Below are 21,995 nucleotides of genomic sequence, written 5' to 3' on the forward strand. Positions count from 1 at the left end.
CATCGCTCCGCTCCTACTGTTCCACGCACACAATTCGAGTTCAGAACGATTGGAGCGGCAAATACCCTCCGCTTGCTTGCGCGTAGTTTACTGATGGTCATTGAATGATTGTAATTGCGCTCAAGAAAGACAACCCCACACACACAAGTACACGACACTTCCTCGACAACAGAAGAACCCCAAACCGAAAGCCCAAGCTGACCTGCGCCAGTCCGTCCTCGCAGGCCCGGATGCGTCCCGGGAGTTCCGAACCGCGCGCCTGCTCGGCGGCGCTGGCGTCCCGGATGCCCAAGCGGGTGACGATCGCCAGCAGCGGCCGCCGCAGAGAGCCCAAGTCCACCACGCCCGAGCGGGGGGGGGGGTCCCGAAACTCAAATCCAGGAGATCCGCGAAGATCACGTCGTCGCCCCGCAACATTGTCAAAAACCAGACTGATGCCGGCGGGTGGCGTGAGGGTCCTTCGTCGCTAGGCAACACAAGGGCCACGAAGGGAGCGCGGATCTCGGGTGCGCGCGTGTTGCTGTTTGCGTCCGGCGTCGCTAGGCAACGCCAGGTGCGTGCCGCCGGAATGTCCGCTGAGGCGCCCAACAGAAAGTCGGAATCAAACTTGTTTTTCTGGGATCCAAACGCTTTAGTGCGTCTGCCCGCGTTTCTATTTGTGAAACAACACATAAGGCAGAAGCGAGCGCAACACTTTGCCCGTCCACAGATGAAAACCGCACTGTCGAAAACTTCAGGATTAATACAGTAACGCAAACCTCTTTTTTTCGACGACTAATTGGTTTCATTTCTTTAAGTAGTTTGGGAACTTGGACAAAAGTCTATGGTGGAACGCAATTTAAAAAAACAATTGCTGACTCGGCAAAAGTCCGGCACGCGCCTGCACGACAAGAAGCCATCGTTTGTTTTCATCTTCATCATCATCTCCCTCGCCTTCTTCCTCTCCAACGAGATTTCTACGGTGTCCGAATTAACAACGAAATGTGAAAAGATCTTCAACACTGTTCAGAGTAATATGATGACAGTTTTTTTTTTCAAATGACACACTTAACGTGGAACATTTTCTTTTTATTTGTGTTATTTTTGTATATCGAGGTCATACGATGCTGTTTGACTATGATGCTGAATTGCTGTAACCATCCCACCTATCAACTGGAAATAAACACAAACATACCCTTGTTCAGGAACATCACTTATTGGTTGGTGCGTGAAAAAACACGAGTGGAGTATAATGTCATTTTGAAAAGAGTGCTCACCCAAGAAAACAACTAAGTTGTGTCATTCTACGGATGTGAAAAGCCAACGCAAGTCGGCAACAAAAGACAAGGAAATCACTTCGTACGAATGAAAATAACTTCTCACGTACGCTATTATCACAAGCGACGCAATCTGTTGTAAAAAAAAAAAAAAGAAAAGAAAAATACATTTCGGATCCAAGCAGATTTGGGCAGTAAACAAAACCATCACGTTCAGCGCAATTCGCTTTCCTAACTTGAAGGTGACTGACCAGTTTCACAAGTTCCAGTTAGCATTTCTTTTCCCGGACCGATATCTAATCGGCTAAACATTGTCGACAATTGCCAAACGTACCAAACGTCTTATGATTTGGATCATTTATTATTATTGTGGCTGTTTCTTGAAAAATGTGCAGCGATGGAATCCAGGCCCCATTTCTGAATGCAGCGGGGATAGCGGATAAGAAAATGCCGCACGCTTTGGTCAAAGTTTGTTGTTTGTTTGTTTTTTGGGGTGTGGGCAGCATCTTCGTTCTTAACAGTTTGGTTTGAAATATACACACTGGCCTTCGGATAACATGGAAGAAAATACAACGGTTATGATTTGCACACTGTAAAAACAACACATTGGGTTATTATAGCGGCATCCCAACAGTCGTTCACTTGACCCACCACGACGGCTTGGTCGATTTGAACCCAAATGCCGGGTCAAATCAATTACAATCCTGGGTACTTTTAACTACATATTTTTGTTCAGTAATCTATCCAAAAATGCTCGGCCACATTAACCAACATGAAAAATGTATTCTAACACACGACAGTACAATCTCAAAGAAAAGAGTGTACGATGATCTACCAAAATGTACCTGGAGTGAATCATATTGTCATTGAGATCAATTTGATCATGCAAGCCAATTGAAAGGGAATCTTATCCTAATTGGAGACAATCAAAGCACAATCATGTAGAGGGCAAAGGTAAGCAGAGCTGCAGTGTTACTGGCACGTGCCTCACTGTACCCAATGTTAGGGGCTTCCTGTGCCAGGTCTTGCACATCTGCCCGAGAAAACCTCCCACATCCCAAAAACACATTCACAAACTCACTTCGCCCTATGTCGAAGTGAATTGAGGGGCTTCAGTTGCTGCTCTCTTTTGGCATTTATGGGCAATTAGATGAGCAACATTACGGGCGGCGTCGAGCCACGCCAATCGTGGGGCAACGCTGAATTCCATGGCGAAGAAACTGAACAACAACAAAAAGCAAAACATGTCTCCAAACACAGCAAAGTGACATTTCTATTGCAGTCTCTGAGGTTTGCCTTCTTTTCCCTTCTCGGCGTTCACTTCAGCATTCCGGAAACTTCGCTAAAAAAACGGAATCGACTTCAGCCGGCACCGGCGGCATTTCCCGTCGTGCCTCGGGGGCGTCTTAAAAGTCCTCGTGCGATTTGGCGACGGCGGAAACGCGCCAAAGGGATCGTCCTCGTCCTCAGATGCCGTCGCGCCCGCCGGCCTGCGCCCGCCGCTCGGCGGCCATGAAGCTCAGCGAGCCGGCGAAGCCGAGCGCCACCATGATGAGGAGCTGCCAGCGCAGCGGCAGGAAGTTGCTGTAGAAGAAGGCCAGCGCCGCCAGGATGGACTGCGGGACCAACGGCAATAATCCATTTTGAGTTTTCAGACGGTGCTGCGTTTTGAACCACGTACGGATACAAACGAGGTCGATATGACTTCGTTTCGGAACTGCAATTCCGTTTGTGGCAACGAGAAACCCCAAAACTCATTCAGATTGGTCTTATTTTGATCCGTATGCAGTCAAAGATGCAGCACAACATGGAACTTAGTGAAAACACACTTTACGATCCATTTCTTCGCCGCAATTCTGAGGCCCGATTAAGAGCAGCGAACAAAGACACGCGACAGCGCGACACTTGCAACGCGTGACACGCAGCGGCCGCGACGGAGCCTGTTCGCAAATGGAAAACGGGAGTCGATCCAGGTAGGTTTTCTACAAACGAGTGCAATCATTTTCACATTCTTCCCCATTTGAAGTAGAGAGGAGCAAATCAATTTCGACATGACGCAAAAGCAGTCATTTGTACACCGGCTGGAAACGTTTGACCCGAGGTATTTGCTCCCGAGCTGCTTTTTGAGCTCCACGAGAGAAGAGTGGGAGATGTCGGAATTGTCACGATCAAACGAGAGCTTTTAATCGGCCCAAAGCTAAGGGTCATCGCTTTGTTAGGAGACGTTTGCAGTGGCGCATATGGACGTAGGTAGGCAGTTTCCAAACAAACGACAGCACACGATCGGCCGAGCTTCGGCCGCGTCCGGGGACCCCCGAGTTGGAGAAGCGCTGTTTTTTTTAGAAGAAAAAAAAAAAAGAATATTCCCACCTGGATGAACTTGAAGACGGCAAAGGCGGGGGCGCTGTTGTCACGGAAGATGGAGCCGATGATGCTGAGCAGCTGCGTGTTGAAGCAGCTGTCGCCCAATCCCAACAGGAAGCTGCACAGCAAGGCCACGCCCACACTGAAACACACGCACACACTCTCAAATTGAGTGTGTGGCATTAGGAAAATTCTTCGGAAAAATAATCCCCACAAAATCCCTCCATCGAGCGGAAAACCTGCAATACAAGTACAACGGACCCCCAAATACACCCGCAGATTCGCCTATTTTCAAAACATTTTCTTTTTCTTATTGTCTTTTTTTCCCTGAGAACACTGATGCTTATTGAAGAAGGTTGTTTTTGGGGTTTTTTTCTTCAATATAGTTTTTTACTCGCAGTCCGGGCTGGTCCGTATCACGGGGGTCCGCTGTACAAAAAAAAAAAAAAAAAAGTAACAAATCGGCGATGCAGTGAACGTGCAAAAGGGCAACTGCGACATACCGATGGACGGCGAAATTATTCAGTACACTACCAAATGCAGTTTTTAATGACAAGCAAAACAGAAAAAAACCACTCTTGATGCGCAAAACACGTACCAGAAACGTACCGAACCGAGGCACAGGCCAAACCATGGATGGTGTGTGCCGTCCCGCGTGCGTGCGTGCGTGCATCCCGTATGTATGATGTGGCAACGGTTTGGAGTCGGAGTGTTGTGTTAGCGTCGGGGTGGCGACCTGGGGCGTATGAAGGCGGCGAGCTGCGTTCCCTCCTCAGGCGCCAGCGGGGCGTCGTCGGCGATGTTGATGAAGATGAGGTAGAAGGCCAGGTAGTGCGCGAGCAGGCCCAGCAGCACCACGGGATTCCGGCCCAGTCGCCCGCTGCACTTGTTCAGCATGCCGAAAGCGGCCCCGCCCACGATCTCGCCCAGGCCCACGCAGATGCCCGACAGGCCGATCAGGCTCTTGGCGTCCGGCCCCAAGCCGCTCGTGGCGCCGACGCACGTGCCGTACACGCCGCTGTAGAACGTCAGCTCCACGCCTGGCGGCACACGCGCAATGACATCGTCAGTTTCGCGGCGTGTGCGTCACACGACAGGAAGCGGCGAGTCACCCGTGTAGGCGATGGAGAGGCTGAGCAGCGACATCTCCTTGGTCACGAACATCTTGCACGCCTGCACTGCGGAGCAGAGTGCGCACTCGTACGTTTCCGTCCCAAAACGACAGCGGTGCGGTAATCCCTCGTTTATCGCAGGTTTCCTTCCAGACCGCCCCGCGATACACAACATTTTATTATTTGGATATATTTAGGGCGTCGTGCATGCACTCTCCTACCGACATGCAAACTACACTATGCATGTGAGATCATTATTATTTTTGTCCACTTGGGGTCGCCATCCGTATGTTCTACACTGTAGCGTCTGTGGCGTCGAATGTGTGCGTGCCTTTAAAATATGGGCCCGACCTGTCGATTGACGTGGAAGTGAGCCAATGAGCACGTGGACGTTAACTGGCTTTAGCGTTAGCCGCTATGCGTGTTGAGCAACGGCGTCCCTTGAGGCAGTCGGCAGGTGACTGAAAAAAACGTGCTTGTGTTAACTTTATTTCGTTGGCGTTCGTTTAATGAAAGCGATTCAAAGCGCACAGTGGCTTTTTCCGTCATCCATCTATCCAAACCACCCGCTACGATTACAATTGGTTCTAACTAGCGGTGGTAGTCTACATTCAAAACGATGTTTACTTTCCCGGAAACATGCAGTTTTGTAACAGTCGGACTCTGCAATTGGCATGAAGTGAGAAATGATCCCAAACTTTGGCGCTTCTGTCTTTTACGCACTCTTTCCTCCTGCCTTGTGCTTATTGTTATGGAGGAAAAATAATCGCCGCAAAATCCCACGATATGGTGAATAATCTGCAATATAAATCTGATCCAAAAATCTGCAATGCGCTGAACCCGCAGAAGGCGAACGGCGATATCGCGAGGGACGACTGCACCGCTCCATGTTTTCGAGTTTGTGCGCGTACGTACCAAAAGCGTCCGCGGCTTGCGAGCAGAGGTGCGAGGAAGATGGGCTGCCGAGAAAACAAGGTGAGAGGAAGAACGATAAAGAAGCTGAGAAACAGTCAGGTAAACACCAATTTAGCAATTCACAATTTTCTTTTGTCACGCGCCCTATCGACTCACTTGGCAACAAGCCACGCTTTGGCAAATAGTGAACAATTCTTCTAAAGTTCTGAAGCTGTTTAATGCCACTCGAAAACTAAACAAAGAGAATTTCGCCTTGTGTAATAAAAACAACAATAGAGCTCAGCCTATCAGTCCACTAGCTTAGCGCTAACAAGCATCTACGTTGCGGCGCTTTAACCCTTTACGCAACCAACTGAATACAAATGGTTCAGCAACGACATGTAAGCAGGCAACAGAACAGTACTGTCATATATTCTTTACCCTCTGCATAGAACAACATATATATATATATATAGATAGATATATATCTATAGTGCCGTATTGATGAGCTCAGGGGAGTTCGATCTTATTATGAATCCCACGTGCGTTTGCCCCACTGCAATATTATTGTCTGCTTGAGTGCCTATTGATCAAGTGCGATGCGTAACGGCTCAACAAACAGTAGCTTCGTCTGTCTTATACTGCCCCCAGGTGGCCAAACCGGAAGGAGCAGCATTTAATCGATGCAGAGTGACAAAAACGGTTTCATTCTTTTCCATTTCTATTTCATGATGTCATTATTACTGTTTGTTTTTAAAATGTGCAAAATTATGCAGCGCTAGTTTTCTTCATTCAAATACAAACATTGTTTGTTGTTTCTTCGGGAGGGGAAAGAACACAATAATAATAGTGAATTGAAAATTCATTTCAAAGGGGAAAGATGATTTGAGGTATTTATGTTTTCAGTTACCGTGGTCACAAATTCAACCCGTATCTCGAGGCGCCACCGGACTGCTTTTGGAAATCAAAACATCTTAAGCGGGATGACTTTGAAAGGAGATTCGGCAGGTGCAGGATCGAAGTTGGTTTACGACTGAAATTCACTTACTTGACTCGGTACGAGAAACGTTCGAGGGCCGGCTGTTCGGCTTTGGCTAATTTTGCCGTCGGGTTTGCTACCAAAAACACGAAAATTGCCAGCACTCGCCGCACGCCCGTCCTCAACCTCGTCATAATCGTCATCATCATTGTCATCCTCCTCATCCTCACGGCGGCCTAATCGCCGAGGTGGCAACGACGGGTACCCGCTTGCGCCGTCGCCAGAGTCGGAGGGCAGCAGCGGGGCGTTCGGACGTTCGCCGGGAGCGACTTCGGCGTGGCCCGAGACTTCCGCGTCGGGGGTCCGGATGAGGAAGAAGAGGAAGCAGCCCGCCAGGCTGATGACCGTCAGCGAGATGAAGACCGTCTGCCGGTCCTTGTCTGCGCGCACGCAGACACACGCGCGGTCAACACTTAGACTGCCACGCGTGTGCACGCGCACGTGCACGCCAAGCCGCTTCCTACCTGAGATGCGCTCGTGGCCGCGCCACGCCAGGAAGATGAACGCGTTTCCAAACAGTAAGCTGCGCACACACACACACACACACAGAAAATCATCGCAAATCCAAATCACACACAACACACAGGATAATGTACAAACGTGCACACAAACACGCATGCACGTACAATACAAAAACACACATACAACACACAAATACAAATACACACATATGCAAACACGTGTGCAACAAACAAACACTACAAACATGCACACACACACTTACAAACAACACACAAACACAGAAATTAAGAAACACATACACCACACAAACACATCTACAACTATATATACACAACACACAAACATACAAACACACAACTCAAACACACTACAAACATGCATGCACACACACTTTCATAAAACACAGGACGCAAACAAACACACACAGAAACACACAAATACAAACCTACAGCACAAACACAAACATACACACATTTATACAAACACACGTCCATGCACATTTGCAAACACATTGACATGCACACACACAAACGAGTATAAACACAACCACACACACACACACATGCATAATACAACCACACACAAACACATGTATATTTACAAATGCACACACACGCAGATTGAGTACAATGAGTTCTTCTAGTTTAGTGGGACTAGAACGTTGAAGAATAACCTATGAGCCACGTGCTGCTTCACCCAGCCGCCCCTCTGAGCTAGCGAGCGTGCGTCACCTGCATTGCAGCAGCGCCCAGAAGACGCCGCTGTTCCTGCCGATGGTGAGCCGGTCGGAGTTGAGCGCCAGCACGCTGCCCTGCGCCGTCCACAGCACGGCGGCGCCCACGCCCACCAGCGCGGACGCGGCGTAGAAGCTCCACGTGTACGGGTACACGAAAACGCCGATGTAGGCGCTGTACAGGAGCCCGCTGAAGAACATGGACAGATGCGGGCCCGCCACCGCCAACACCGACGGCGCCAGGAGGTTGGATGCCGAGAAGACGCCGTAGATGATCGCCATGCTGCGCAACACACGCACGCACACACAAATGCTGGACATCTGCTTGAAGGTAACATCAACGCAAATGTACGCGAGCCCCTTTGTGGTATTTCACATTACATGTTAGTGGACTTTTGGTTTTATATGGTTTGCTTGAACATTTTGAACAGACAAGAAGGAATACTGTTTCAAAAAGTGTGTTTTAATAAGTTTGAATGTGTTTCAGTTAGGGCCCGACGATTAATCGGCTGATTTTTTTTAACACAATAAAACAAAAAAAATATTCACCCCAGCAAAAAATACAGTACTTACTTGGCGCAGCACTGCTGCGCCAAGTGTGGGTGCTAGCTCCAATGGCGTCTTGAACGACACTTGTTGCAAGTATTACCGTAGACGACATTTACAGTATAGACGCCGCCTTGAGCGCAGAACGGTATTTGGTGTTGGACGACACCGGGTCCATTTTCTGCTTGGAGACGCATCAACCGTTTTACACTCCGAGCCACAATTCAACAACTCATGGGATTGAGACTGAAGCATTACTTTGATTGTATCGGACCTTCTACGACTATCGTTTGCAGATTTTGCGGCTAATACGACGGCCACATCCAACGTGGCGGACATGCGTCACAGAAAGGGCCACCCACCTCAAGGTGGTGTCTATGTGTATCTTTCTAAGCATCCTAATCCACAGCCCGAATGTGCAGACGCCGTGCGCTGACGTTCACGCTCCAGCACGTGTGGAAAAATGATGACGCGTAACAGGAGCAAACTGCATTTTTGGTTTTCTGCAGGTGGATAATTTAAGTTCAGATTTTTATTTCATAAGGCATTTAATTATTTAGTATTTCATTTGACAGTAAGATTCAGTCCAGCGTCTTTTTCCACAGACTTGCAGATAGTTTTGTTGCATGCAGGAAAAAAAAGGGAAAAGAAAAATGATCTTCATTTGATTTGATTTTCATCTTTGAGCATTTAAGGTTGCCGACCCATACAGACATGTCATGCCGTTACACAATGCCAGCCAAAAAAACAACAACAACACAGACTGACTGTGAAAAACGCGTGGGGCTGTTACGAACCAACATTGACGTATCCGTCACGTAGACTTGCGCCCCTGACATTATTTCCGGCAAGGCCATCGTAGGCTGTTGCAGATTAGATTAGCCTTCAATCAAACAAAATCACACTATTGTTTTTTTGTTTTGTTTTAATGTCGTGGTGCTAAAGAACTAAACACTAGCTACTCTGACAAAATGTCGCCGTGGCTGTCCATGGAACAGACGGCATTTGTCAGGGTTGTGACGCGCTTACCTGGTGTACCCGCTGGCATGGAAGGTGGTGCTGTTGAAGCTCTTGATGACCGTTTGCTGCAAGAGCCAAGAAGGGTCGGTGTTAGCGAGCGCCCAGCGTGACGCTGGGCGCGGTACGTGGCATCGCACGGCGGGCGTTGCGGCCGCCTACCTCGATGTTGCCGCACGTCTGGAAGGCGGTGAAGATGAACATGAAGCCCACGCCCAGGACGATGATGTTCATCAGCTTCTTCCCCTCAGGACCCATTTTCAACCGCGGACGATGACGACGATGCGACCGATGACGTCACGACATCTGACGACGACGACGACGAGCAAAACTGCAAAACTGATCTCTGTCTCAATAACATGTCTGTGACGTTATTCTGTCAAAACTAGGGATGTTCTTTTTTTCTCAGACTGAAACCATCATGAGAACTCACCGTTATCAAGCGCCGATACCGTTAGCACTTTTCAATTGCAATTAACACAATGACAGAACATTGTGAACAAAGACCTTTGTTTGTTTCTGACGCTTCACTCGAGGGGTGCCGTATCCCGAGCGCCTCCGATTTGGCTCGCAATGCAAATCAAAAAAAGCTGAAAAAGTGACAAATGAACAAAAAACTACACCAACAAATGAAAATTGGCCAAGCGACAGCTGGGGCAGACGTAAATCAAGTTAGCGCTGTGTTTTCACAGTACAACTGTTGTTGCGACGCGATCGGCCGGTTTTGGCGGCGGATGCGTCTCATACATGGCGGGCCCAGCTTTCATTCGATTGGAAGGGCCACACAAATCCCCCCACACACCTACGTCCACAACTTTGCCCAACGTTATTCGCAAAAGCTCATGCTGTAACGCTGTTAGCTAATGCTAATCTGTGCTAACACTGCAGCTCTGCTTACCTTTTTGGCTTCAACAAAAACGTGCTTCTGGCCAAAGTGGTTCTTTTGCTCTGCAACTTGTACAGCCGAGCTGATCATGCCATTGACTGTGTCAACTCTTATTGGGGTGTTGTTATGCTAATTAGTCCTTAACTTAAACACAGATAGCTAAACATTGACTTGCTAATTTAATTTTTGGGGATGCCAAACACACAACCCAATCAAAAGTTACTTTTCCTTAATAGCTGGCGTCCCCTTCGGCCAGCATCAAAAGAATCCGTTGTCCCGTGATGTCACTTCCTCATTAGTGGACACAGTCACTCAAACGAACATTCAAAACAGATTTGAACATCCTTCACGTTCCAAACTAGCAGTTGTGGTAAAAGTACTCACACTTTGTACTTAAGTGTATACTTGTGGGGGAAAAAAAGACTGGAAAAAGTAGATGTTCTGATTCAACTCCTTTTTTTTACTGTCAACTATATACAATATAGTATTGCCTGAGGCTGTCATGCGAGCAAAACAAAAACGGCTAAATTAGCTTAGGATAACAAGTGAACAAATACAGAAGATGGAGAATTTTTGTTTTAGGCCGGCAAAAGACAACCCATTTGCCAGTCGACATCACCAATCAAGTGTCAGTCTTGATAAGGCCACGGATGGGGAATATCTCGCTTCTCTTAATCGTGGTTAATGCTCCCTTTTTCATGTCGCTGCTTGCTTTTTTCCACCTTAGAAGAAGACCCCAACATCTCAATCCATGAGGATCTCAACTACATCATTTTATAAAGTGTCGTCCTCTAAAACAGTAACCAGCCTATTTTGACAAAGTGAAGAAATGAAATTTGGAAATCTACTTACTTCCCACCACTGCAAGTGACTCATTAAAACTGGTGGTTAAAAAAAAAAAAAAAAAAAAAAAGTGAGCGTTATTCATACGTATATTTGTCCACTCACGGATCAGGCGTCGGTTCGGTTGGGTTCGGTTCGGCTCGGCTCGGCTCGGCTCGGCGGTTCTTGTCGCTCCTGGAAGACTCGGCTCAACAAAACTGCTAGCTCCTCTTAGCACTCGTCATCGATCATCTCCGCATGGGCCCCAAACCCACCGTGACGGAACCGGCCGGCTTCTCCAAACAGAAGAAGAACCCGAAAATATGAAATCATGTGAGCTTGAGAGGACCTCAGCTGACTGACACGTCATAAGCTCAGCAGTGGCAGCATCAAATGACAGACGTATAAATCGGCGGCGCGTGAAGCCGCCATACCACAGCGCAACCATTTGCTATGTAGATCCGGTTTTTTTTTTTTTTTGGAACACAGCAAGGGCCCGCCCTACTATTTCCGCTTCCGGGTGAAATGTTTTCAACGCTCCCAAAACTCTGATTGTTAATCCAAAAGTCAATTCATTTCAATAGTCGTCGTGTTTGTGTGGTTAAAAAGACACACATTCAAGACGTTTGATTGACGGGCGAAGCTGCGGCGGCCGTGCTTGTCTTTGATGGAGCCAAGCTGCATAATTGACATTCGAAACATATTGGGCACCACACAACGTCACAAAAAGTAGACGTGCTACAAGACTACATAGGCTAACTGGAACTTTGCCATCTAGCGGAAGAGAATTTCGTTGCTTTGCACTGGCATACATGGATGAACAAACTTTTAGGTTGGACGGGTTTGAGTGACACACTCAGGCAGACGATCGCGATATGAAATCTTCATCTTCTTCCAGTCTCTTCTTTCTTACATTTCGACAAGAATTGCTCCTCAAAATCACCAACATTCTAAGAATCAACGGAGTCTGCTTCAACTAAGACTGTATCACACAAACAATTGTTTTCATGTTTGGATAGAGCATAACGTAAACATTCACAGGATGGGGAGGAAAAGGTGAACCCTTCGATTTAATCAGCGGTTGACCCTCGACCCCAATCGTCAGCAATCCGCTGAAGCAAACGTTCCCCGTCGCTGCGGCGCAGACGTGCACAGCCGGCAGGATGATTTAGGACCCTTACTCTGCACAAAACTGTGGCAGTTCAGCAAGATTCCGGGGATGATTGCTGTGAATAACTCTCTTGAGGTCATGCCACAGCATCTCAACGGGGTTGAGGTCAGGACTTTGACCGGGCCACTCCAGAACACGTATTTTCGGCTTCTGAAGCCATTCTGTTGTTGATTCGCCTCTGTGTTTTGGATCGTTCTCGTCTTTTGAGCTACGGGAGTTGGACAGATGGCCTCAAGTTCTTCGCAATATATCTTGATAAACGCGTGTCCAGGCCCTGAGGTAACAAGCACCCCAATACCATGACGCTCCCTCCACCATGCTTCACAGTTGGGATAAGGTTTTGATGTTGGTGTGCTGTGCCATTCTTCCTCCACCTATGGCATTGTGTGTTCCCTGCAAACGATTCAACTTTGGTTTCATCTGTCCACAGAATATTTTGCCCGCAATGCTGTGGAACATCCAAGTGCTCTTTAGCAAACCTCAAATGTGCGGCAATGTTGTTTTTTTAGACCGCAATGGATTCCTCCTCCCATGAATCCCACATTTGTCAAGATTTGTCATCAGAGATGTCGGCCTGTGCCAGTGATTTGGGGTCAGTCTTCAGCTGAAACTCTAGGCCTCTTTTTGACCTCATTGAGAATTCTTCGTTGCGCTCCTCTTTACTTGGACGGCTACTCCTTGGAGGAGAAGCAACAGTGCTGAACTTTCTCCATTTAGAGACAGGTTGCCTAAGACTTTGAGAGAACCTTTTCCAGCTTCGTACAAGTCAACAATTCTTAATCGTAGGTCTTCTGCGAGCTCTGTTTAGCCAGGCACGGTACACATCAGGCAATGCTTCTTGACAGGAGACAATTCTAACCTGCTGTGTGTTTTCTAGTGGCCAGAGCAGCTCTAGGCCACACCTCCAATCTTGGCCCATTGATTGGACTCCAAGTTGGCTCAGACCTGACTCCGATTAGCCTTGGAGAAGCCGTAGCCGAAAGGTTTGCTTCATTTTTCCTTGCTGTAGTACTCTGAATGTTTATTTTATTGTCAATAAAATTATGGAAACATATAATTGTCTGTGTGGCATTAGTTTAAGAAGACTCTGTTTATTCTTTTGATTTAGAGAAGAAGAAGAAGAAGAATCCTCTTTTATTGTCATGAACATGCATGCATGCACACAAAATGTGTTCTCTGCATTTGACCCATCACAGTGAACACATACACATAAGTGGAACACACTGGAGGAGTGGGGCAGCTGAAGCGCGCGGGGAGCATTTCGCGGTATCGGTGTCTTGCTCAAGGACACCGCAGCCGTGAGTCCGGGAGATGTTGGCGGATGGTCCGGTCGGGGTCTCGAACCTAGGTCCCCCACGGTGGCAGGCGATTTAATTCAATTTATGCAGAAATGTAAGAAAGTCCAAAAGGTTTACAGGGTTTACTCCCACTATAGACAGATAGATAGATAGAATTACAGATGGACAAATGTTGGTCTGTCCAACCATAGGCCACCGTGTGATGTTGCGCTCTCGCCGAGTCTCGCGAGAGGTTCATCAGCAGGCTGCTAGCGTCTCTCGTCTGGTCTCAATCTTGTTATCGAGCAAAAAGAAGAAGAAGAAAAAAGACGACGAAGCCTGACGGGACGCCATCACGCCGCTATGCGTCCCGCACCCCCGCGGCGTTCCTCACGTTAGGGGTCGGCCCATCTGACGGACGCCTGAGCCCGGCTGTGATTTGCAGGTAGGCGCCTGGCCGCCCGCCGCCGCCGCCGCCGCCGGAGGTTTATTAATAGCAGCTAGCTGGCTAGTGGCTACATTGGTGGGGGTGGGGGGGGGGGGGCTAACAGCTAGCCTCTCTCCACAAAACATTCAGAGGAGCTCGCATTTCTAATGTGACACTCGGGCAAACGTCTTGTAACACAACAACACAACTCGTCTGTCGGGGCAAATGTGACATTTGAGGGATATTAAGCGGATATTGTTTGCCGAATCATGAGCAACACTCGCCTTGTTAGCGTTAACGGGCTAAAGTCATGCTAGCGAGTATTTACCTGCTCGACGGTACACGAAGCTGCATGGCAACAACAACGTAAATGATCACAATCATCCGAATCTTAATGATGACCAAGTATTCTGCTGTAATGTTTTGCAATTAGCACCTGTGCCATTAACATTATCCTGTTATGTGGAGTTGATATTGCCTGATACACTTGGCTTGTAAGAGACAGAAATAAGTCCACTTTTGTTTGGTTGTTTTTAATAAAATACATCTAGAAAATTGACAAATTGATACATCAACTTTCGCAAGAAGTTACAAAAGTGGTACAATTAATTGACAACTAATTGATTATCACATTGATCGACCACTATTTTGATAATCAATTAATTGTTTAGAGAACTTTAACTTCCTCGGAATTTCAGCCTCTCAAAAGTAAATATTCTCCCGATTTATCTTGTTGTCTGCTTTTACTTTGGAAAACAATGATCAAGGTTTTTGCTGATTTTCTGACGAATGTTCTGGACCAAACCAGTAACTGGATCAAAATCAATTTGTCAATTTGAAATAATGTCCTGTTTTTGAATTAAGGGATGGCAATTAAGATTTGTCGAAATTTGATTAAACACAAAGATAACCAATCTACTTTTCATGTCGGACTTAGGAAATCAGACGAGATTTACTGATGAGAAGCTGAAATTCTGAGAATTTAGGCTAGTTCAACTAAGGCTGTCACTATCGGATCTTTTTAGAATCGATTAACCGATAGATATTTCGTCACATGCTCGAGTAATCGCCCCTGTCCTTAAACTGCACATGTTGGTACTGAGTTGGTACTGTTAGCATTCTCGATGAGCATCAGCACGCTCGCGATTATCAATTTAGGTAAACCAAAAAAAAAAAAACGTTATCTACCATTTAGCTCACTTTTACATCATCTTATATGTACATTACACATCTAATAGTGTCTTAAAAATCACTTAAAGACGCTCCTCTGTCATTTTTTCACTTGTCCAACAATGCGTCCGTCTGCAACAAAAGTCCGTGCGGTAAACATGGACAGTGGCCGAATGCTTCCTTGCGATGCAAATTGGGTCCAGGCATATGCTTTTATTCATATTTTTTATTGCCTCGAGGCAGAAGTTTTTGTGTCAAGCAACTTTTATGGTTTAAATTTCAACTTAAACAAGGTCTCTAAACGATTAATCGTTTATCAAAATAGTTGTCAATTAATTTTTCAATTAGTTGTCGGTTAATCAATAAATGTTTGTGCCTCTAATCAATATTGAATCAAACTACACCCTAAAGAATCAAAGTCAAATTGACTCGTTAAGTTCTTAACAATACCCAGCCCTAATAGAGAGGTATTTCTATTTATTAAAAACATAACAAAAAGTAATAGTTTTTTTGGCTGGGGGCGAGGGTTGTGATGGATTAATGACATTTAAATTCAAATCAGTTGGTTAAATTGATTTGATATGCGAGTAAATTGAGTTATAAGTTGGTCATGGGATGAATTAAACTTGTAAATTGAGATACTCCTGTATTTATATTTATTACTGCTGTTTATATTTGTTTATTACAGTGACCTTACAGGTATTAAAAGCACTTCTTTCATGAAAATATATTGATTAAAATACAGTTGATTTTGTGTAATGGTGTTTGTACGTCAGGATGTGGCCTCACACACGTCGCCACGCTGTCGCCGCCTGACCGTTGCGAGGAAACACGGATGTCGTGGGGATCATGTAGCTAGACACCGTGGGCTCCCATGATGCATCGCGGCGCATGAGCGGCGGGTTCGCCACTGGCCTGTAAGCGATCGGACACGCCTGCGGCGTTTCCCGCGTCCGGGCTGATCTGATTCGGCGTTGTCGGCAGGAGGATGAACGGCTCGCTTTTGACTCCGCCCAGCCCGCGGGCCACAAACTCCTCTCCCTTGCCCCCGTCGCCCTCCCCGTCGCCCTCCCCGCCGTCACCCTCTCTGCTGCCCCTGTCCCCCCGGCCGCCGCCCCTCCCGCCCCTGATGAGCCCGCCGCCGCCGCCGGCCCACCCCTCCTCCTCGCTTTCGGACACGCCCACGCCCTCACCCTCGCCCTGCCTCAGCTGGACTGAATTCTGCGAGCTTCACGCCCGTGTGGCGGCCGCCGACTTTGCGCGCCACTTCCGGGCGTTCCTCTTGGAGAACCCGCACTACTCGCCCGACTCTGCCGCCGCCTTCTGCTGCCGCTTCACCGATCGCTTCGTGCGCCACTTCCAGAGCGAACTGGAGGGGGCGCAGCCACGCGGCGGCGCCTCCGGCGGGGAGGACCCGATGGGCTGGGCTCCCCGGTCGGACGCCAACTCCCTGGAAGAAGAGGCCGTCTCCCCCTTGTCGGCGTCCGGGGGGGCTGTCCCGCCCTGCCCCGCCGCTAACACGTCGCGGCCCACCTCCAAACTGGCGCCCGCGCGCCTCCTGGTGGACGGCCGCATCGGCGACAGATTTCAAGATCCCTACGCCCACAGCCAGGTCCTACCTCCCTCTTCGTCGTCCTCCTGCTGCTCTTCCGTGGGCGGCAACAACGGCAGGCGGGACGACAGGCTCGGGGCCGCGGCGGGCGGGAACGGGGACGCGCCTGTCGAGGAAGAGGAGGACAGCTGGCTGGGGGCGGAGGCGGAGCCGGATGAGCGGGGAGCAGAGAGCGGCGAGGCGGACTGCCCCGACGCCTCGCGCACGCCCCCGCCCGGCTCTAAATGCGGTGGTTCCGGCTCTAAAAATAAAGTGAAGAAGCGCTTCTCGCTACGCAGCGTGGGGCGCAGCGTGCGTGGGAGCGTGCGCGGCATCCTGCACTGGCGAAGCTCGTCCAGCGACTCTGTGCCAAGCCCGCTGCCCGCCAGCTACAGCTACACCGTGGGCATGCAGGACGCCGCTCTGGCCCGGAACGCCACCACCCAGCCTCCGACGCCCACCTCCTCCATGCCCGTTTCTCTCTCCATGCCCCTGTCCCTACCCCATTCGTCCTCGTCCTCCCTGCCCCCCTCGTCGTCCAGCAGCGCCACCTCTCTGTCGCTCTCAGACGCTGCCCGGGACCGCCGGCGGAGCAACGGCGAAGGCGGCGAGAAGGACAAGTGGAGCCACCGTCTGGAAAAATTGCGACTGACACGTTCCCCGCCCCCCGTTCTCACCCATAGCGCCGGCTCCTCCGTGCTGGTGCCCAGCAACGCCGCCGGCGTGGCGCCACCCGGGAAGGTGAGACGGCTGGTTCGGGAAGGCGGGGTGAGCGTCAGTTCATCCAACGACGAGCTGAGCGGAGGTCACGGCTTCTCGGGCTTCTCCTTCGCTCTCCCGCTTCACGGCCCCGACAACAACAACGCGGCGGGCGCCGCCAACGTTCCCTGGAGGGGCGGACGCTGGCACAAGTGTCGTCTGGTCTTCCGAGAGCGGGAACGAGAAGGCGATCGAGGCGAGGAGTACTACTTGGAATTCTTCATTCCGCCCAAGGTAGGACAATGATGACGACCGTAATCCTAAAAATATTGATGATGAGGTGTACGCCCCACTTCGGTGCGATCAGGCGTCCAAACCGCGGCGGACAGTGGCGTGCGGCGCCATTGTGAATGTGAGGAGCACGACAGCGCTGGAGGTCCCCGACAAGGAGAACAGCTTCCTGCTGCAGGTGAGAAGCCCAGGTGTGAGCTGGTGGACGTTTTCCACGACACCGGTGTCATTTGCGCTCATCGGTGCTCGTTTCTCAGCTTGAGGGCGCCGTCCAGTATGTGATCGAGACGCGGGACGCCGTCCAGATGAGGGCGTGGCTCAGCGACATCCGCAACGGCGTCTGTCTCAGGTAAATAGGTTGACGTGGCGTGCGAGGTGACCTTACATATGACATAAGGTCACTGTCACGTGTTGTGCGGCAATGTGAGGGGTAGCTTGTAATATGTGACGTGCGGCATGCGAGGTGTCCTGCGCCGTGACATTTGGCGTGTGGCATGTGATGTGGTGTGCAACAGATTTACTGAATCGATATTGAATCGTGGGAAGAACAATTTCACCCAGCCCTAGATGTGTCGTGCGACGTGACTCAATGTATGACGTGGAGTGCAACATTTGACGTGTGGCGTGGTGTGCGATGTGATATCTGGTGTGCCTCCTAACATCCGTGTCACCCGCAGCAGGCGGGAAGATCCCGACGGCGGCGGCCCGCCGGACATCAGCGGCACGCCGGAGATCGTCGAGCGTCTGTCGCAAGGTGAGCGTGGCCAAAGCGCACCGGTACATCTCGGCGCCCGCCTGTCACTTGACGCCGCTACCTCTCTCGCCGCGGCAGCGTGTTACGGCGGTGTCGCGGGCTCCCCCCCTCTGATGGAGCCTCTCCCCCCCGAATTGCCGCCCCGAGCCCCGCTGGACGAATCCGATGCGCGCATTCTCGGGGGAGGCGGGGCTAGCCTGGGTACGCCGTTTGCCGAGACGCCGGACGCTACAGGTGAGGGCCACGCCCGCAAACGTCAAGACGGTCTTCCCCTTCATATTTCTGAATCACAGATTTTGAAAATTAGTGTGATTTTCAAGGGAAGGTTTTAGTTCAGGTAAAGAGACAAATTGGCCATTAGGTGAGGGATTACAGTAACCACGAGTCACGGCTGTCCTCCGGAAGCTTCGAGAAGTACTCGGCTCGCCTGACGTCTTGATGTGGGCCTCTCTGCGCAGGCTCCTTCCTGTTCTCTGAGGTGATGCCGGGCGAGGCTCTGGAGCACCCGCTCAGCGAGTGCCAGTGGTTCCACGGCACCCTGTCGCGCCTCAAAGCCGCCCAGCTGGTGCTGGCGGGCGGGCCGGCAAGCCACGGCGTCTTTCTGGTACGGCAGAGCGAGACGCGGCGTGGCGAGTACGTTCTCACCTTCAACTTCCAGGGAAAGGCCAAGGTGAGTCTCGGGAGAGCCGTTCGGTTTACCTCGATTGTTTAGCCACAACAAACACGAAGTACATTTTCACGAAACGACACACGCATCGTTACAGAATGAAATCGCTTACGTCGGGTGTGTCCAAATTGTGACTGCGCTTTTTGATTCGAATTGTACTAAATCCAGATTTTATTCTTTTAAACACGACCTGCATTGGAAGGTTACCACAAAAAGTGGAAAGGTTGACTGTTTCATAACGTGCCTTTTATAAAAGGCTCTGGAGAAAAAAATGCTTAAAACCATTGGCCCTTTTTTGGGTATTCTATTTTTCGCAAATAAATGCTCTAAATGACATTTGAAGTTGTCACTAGTTTATAGAGTAAAACCAAAATGTTCCCTCCACTCAAACATATACCTGTAACAAGCAAAATAAGAGAAACTGATGGTGTGTGTCCCACCCCTCACAGAGCTCTCGATGCATACATGTCGTTACTAAATGTCCAGCTTTTTTATGAATTAGAAAAAGTACTTTTTGCAAAATGTAAAAAAGTTGGGTGTTACAAATTATTACCCTATTATATGTTTTTAAAATGGTTTTAAATGTAAACATGTTAAATCGTACAATATGTCATAGCCCTTATGTTAAACAAAATGGAAAAACACTTCTTTAAAATTAAACCTAAAAAGGTAAATACAGTACAGAAAAAGGAGAATGTTGCAAGAAACCCTACATTTTTTAAATTAGAAAAATAAAGAAATGTAAAAAGTCACACTCATTATTTTTAAACATGTTTTTCGTGGAAAGCAATGTGAACCAAACAAAATGTTACCCGCCCGTTCTGCAGCACCTGCGTCTGTCTCTGAACGAGGACGGCCAGTGCCGCGTGCAGCACCTTTGGTTCCAGTCCATCTTCGACATGCTGGAGCACTTCCGCGTGCACCCCATCCCGCTGGAGTCGGGCGGCGCCTCCGACGTCACGCTCGTCAGCTTCGTGGGCGCCGCCGCCATCCGCCAGCCGGGTACGAGTCGGGCGGCTCTGTCCTTCTCCCGCGCCGCCGCGCCTTTCGCCGCCGCCGCGCCACTGCTCGGCGGCGGCCTCCCGCCGCCCCTCCCGCTTCTGACACCTTGTTGTGTTTGTTCATCACTCGTCCTCGCAGGCCGCGACAGGGCGGGTAGCCGGCCCACCGTCTGTGATGTCATCACCACGCGCCATCCCGACTCTCCATCAACACCCATCTCTGACTGTGTGTAAGTGACTCGTGTGTGTGTGTGTGTGTGTGTGAGTATGAGTGTGTGTGTGCGTGTGTTGAGTATGTATGTTTGTGAGAGAGAGCATGTGAGGGTGTGTGAGTAAATGAGTGTGTGTTTGTGTTTTTGTCTGTAAATCAGACAATAATAGTGACTGAGTGAATATGAGAGTGTGTGTGTGTCTGACTGAAAGAGTGTGTGCGTGTTGGAATCAAAACTCTGGATCCACATTGCTTGTCCGTGATTGGCTGGATTGTGTCAATCTGAAAATTCCAATTGGAGAAAGACTTCCTGCAGCATGTTGAGAATCCCACGCAAACGCCCGCTACTGCCGCCAGGTGGCGCGAACGCTCCGTGTAGGTAGCAACCTTCACTACCTGCAAGGCAAAAAGAAAGTCCATTCATTCAGTGTGAGAGTTGACTGTTTCCATGACAACCTCCATGAGTCCCGAGATCGCAGCTCACTCCCATTGGCTCCCGACCTCACTTCCTTTCGCTAGCCCCTCCCCTTCCTGTCGCCACATTCACACTTTTTGCAGGGCCTGACCGATTAATCGGCCTGCTGATTTAATCGGTCAGTATTAGCCTTTTGCAAATCAACAGAAATCAGCCAATTTTTAAAATGAATTTATTTATTTTTACACATTAGCACATTACAACATAAGACAAAGATAATGACATTCGAACAAACAACAATACTAGGTTCTTGGTAAGTTTCAGCTTTTATATGTATGTTATACTTTATTTATTTATTTGTTTTACATTTGAATCAGCCGATTAATCAGTTATCGGAATTTTATCCTGCCAAATATCAGAATCGGCTTCAAAAAATTTGTTCTGGCACTGCTTTTTGTTTTATTGAGTTTGTTTTTGTTGTTTTGCAGACTTGACCAGCAGACCCCGTAGCCCCCCGCAGCCGCCTCCCTTGCCGCCGGGACGCCCGCCGCCCCCGACTCCGCCACAGGAGCGTGGACGAGAGACCGACCCAGAGGCGACGACCGTGGCGGGGAGCGGCGGCGCGGGTGGTGGCGGTGCAGCGGAGGAGCGGGACGACCAGGACGCTCCGCCGCGCCAGCTGGAGGCGGCGGAGGGAGACGAGCCGGAGGCCGCGCGGGCGCCCCGAGCCGTGGACAACCAATACTCGTTCTTCTGAGGATGAGCTCGACATTTTGTCGTGGGAGGAGCCGTGCAAGTACCACAAGTTGTAACACTAAACGCGTGAGCGCGACACGAGACGGACGCACGTTGAGAGCAGCTTTCCACACTAACGAGCGCTGCGTACACGTGTACCTCACACGACCGCCGCCTAACCTCCACAACCACCTCATCCGAGGGCGCGTGTGCGTGCGTGTGTGTGTGTGTGTGTGTGTGTGTGTGTGTGTGTGTGTGTGGGTGTGTAAGTAACAGTGTGACGAGTGGCCGCTATCTTGACTTTTCTGTGGGGGGGGAGCAAAATGAGCACTACAAATGCTTCTAAAATCCTCCGTAAAGTATACATTTATAATTGATGACTAAAGTAAATGACCTCTTCAACTGCTCTTCTCACCAATAAATTCCATTTGTGTTATTTAAATGTTTTTTAGGGC

General features: G+C 49.4%; 2 protein-coding genes across 9 annotated transcripts; one reads left to right on the forward strand and one right to left on the reverse strand.

Annotated features, from left to right (window-relative positions):
* Positions 1-1,053: 1,053 nt before the first annotated feature.
* Positions 1,054-11,589, reverse strand: mfsd11 (major facilitator superfamily domain containing 11). 7 transcript variants are annotated; one of them, XM_061700118.1, is made up of 11 exons: positions 11,258-11,589; positions 9,586-9,729; positions 9,436-9,491; positions 7,859-8,143; positions 7,130-7,188; positions 6,871-7,045; positions 5,648-5,691; positions 4,733-4,798; positions 4,357-4,660; positions 3,627-3,762; positions 1,054-2,872 (listed from the first exon to the last, which is right to left on the reverse strand). In XM_061700118.1, the coding sequence occupies exons 2-11, from the start codon at positions 9,679-9,681 to the stop codon at positions 2,723-2,725; spliced, it is 1,371 nt and encodes a 456-aa protein (XP_061556102.1). In that variant the 5' UTR covers positions 9,682-9,729; positions 11,258-11,589; the 3' UTR covers positions 1,054-2,722. The 7 variants fall into 7 exon arrangements, 4 of the variants coding, with proteins under 4 accessions (XP_061556102.1, XP_061556104.1, XP_061556103.1 ...); XM_061700120.1 differs by lacking the exon at positions 11,258-11,589 and adding an exon at positions 11,162-11,251; XM_061700119.1 differs by lacking the exon at positions 11,258-11,589 and having other exon boundaries at positions 9,586-11,238.
* Positions 11,590-13,824: 2,235 nt separating this feature from the next.
* sh2b1 (SH2B adaptor protein 1) lies at positions 13,825-21,404 on the forward strand. Of its 2 annotated transcripts, none has more exons than XM_061700090.1 (10): positions 13,825-14,024; positions 15,953-17,760; positions 17,834-17,935; positions 18,015-18,106; positions 18,435-18,511; positions 18,590-18,745; positions 18,970-19,181; positions 20,006-20,180; positions 20,319-20,409; positions 21,294-21,404. In XM_061700090.1, exons 2-10 carry the CDS (start codon positions 16,165-16,167, stop codon positions 21,313-21,315), a joined length of 2,523 nt encoding a protein of 840 aa, XP_061556074.1. In that variant the 5' UTR covers positions 13,825-14,024; positions 15,953-16,164; the 3' UTR covers positions 21,316-21,404. The 2 variants fall into 2 exon arrangements, with proteins under 2 accessions (XP_061556074.1, XP_061556075.1); XM_061700091.1 differs by having other exon boundaries at positions 18,438-18,511.
* The last annotated feature ends 591 nt before the right edge of the window (positions 21,405-21,995 follow it).

The sequence above is a fragment of the Phycodurus eques genome, chromosome 16 (genome assembly GCF_024500275.1).
Source record: "Phycodurus eques isolate BA_2022a chromosome 16, UOR_Pequ_1.1, whole genome shotgun sequence".
In the NCBI taxonomy this organism is placed as follows: Eukaryota; Metazoa; Chordata; class Actinopteri; order Syngnathiformes; family Syngnathidae; genus Phycodurus; species Phycodurus eques.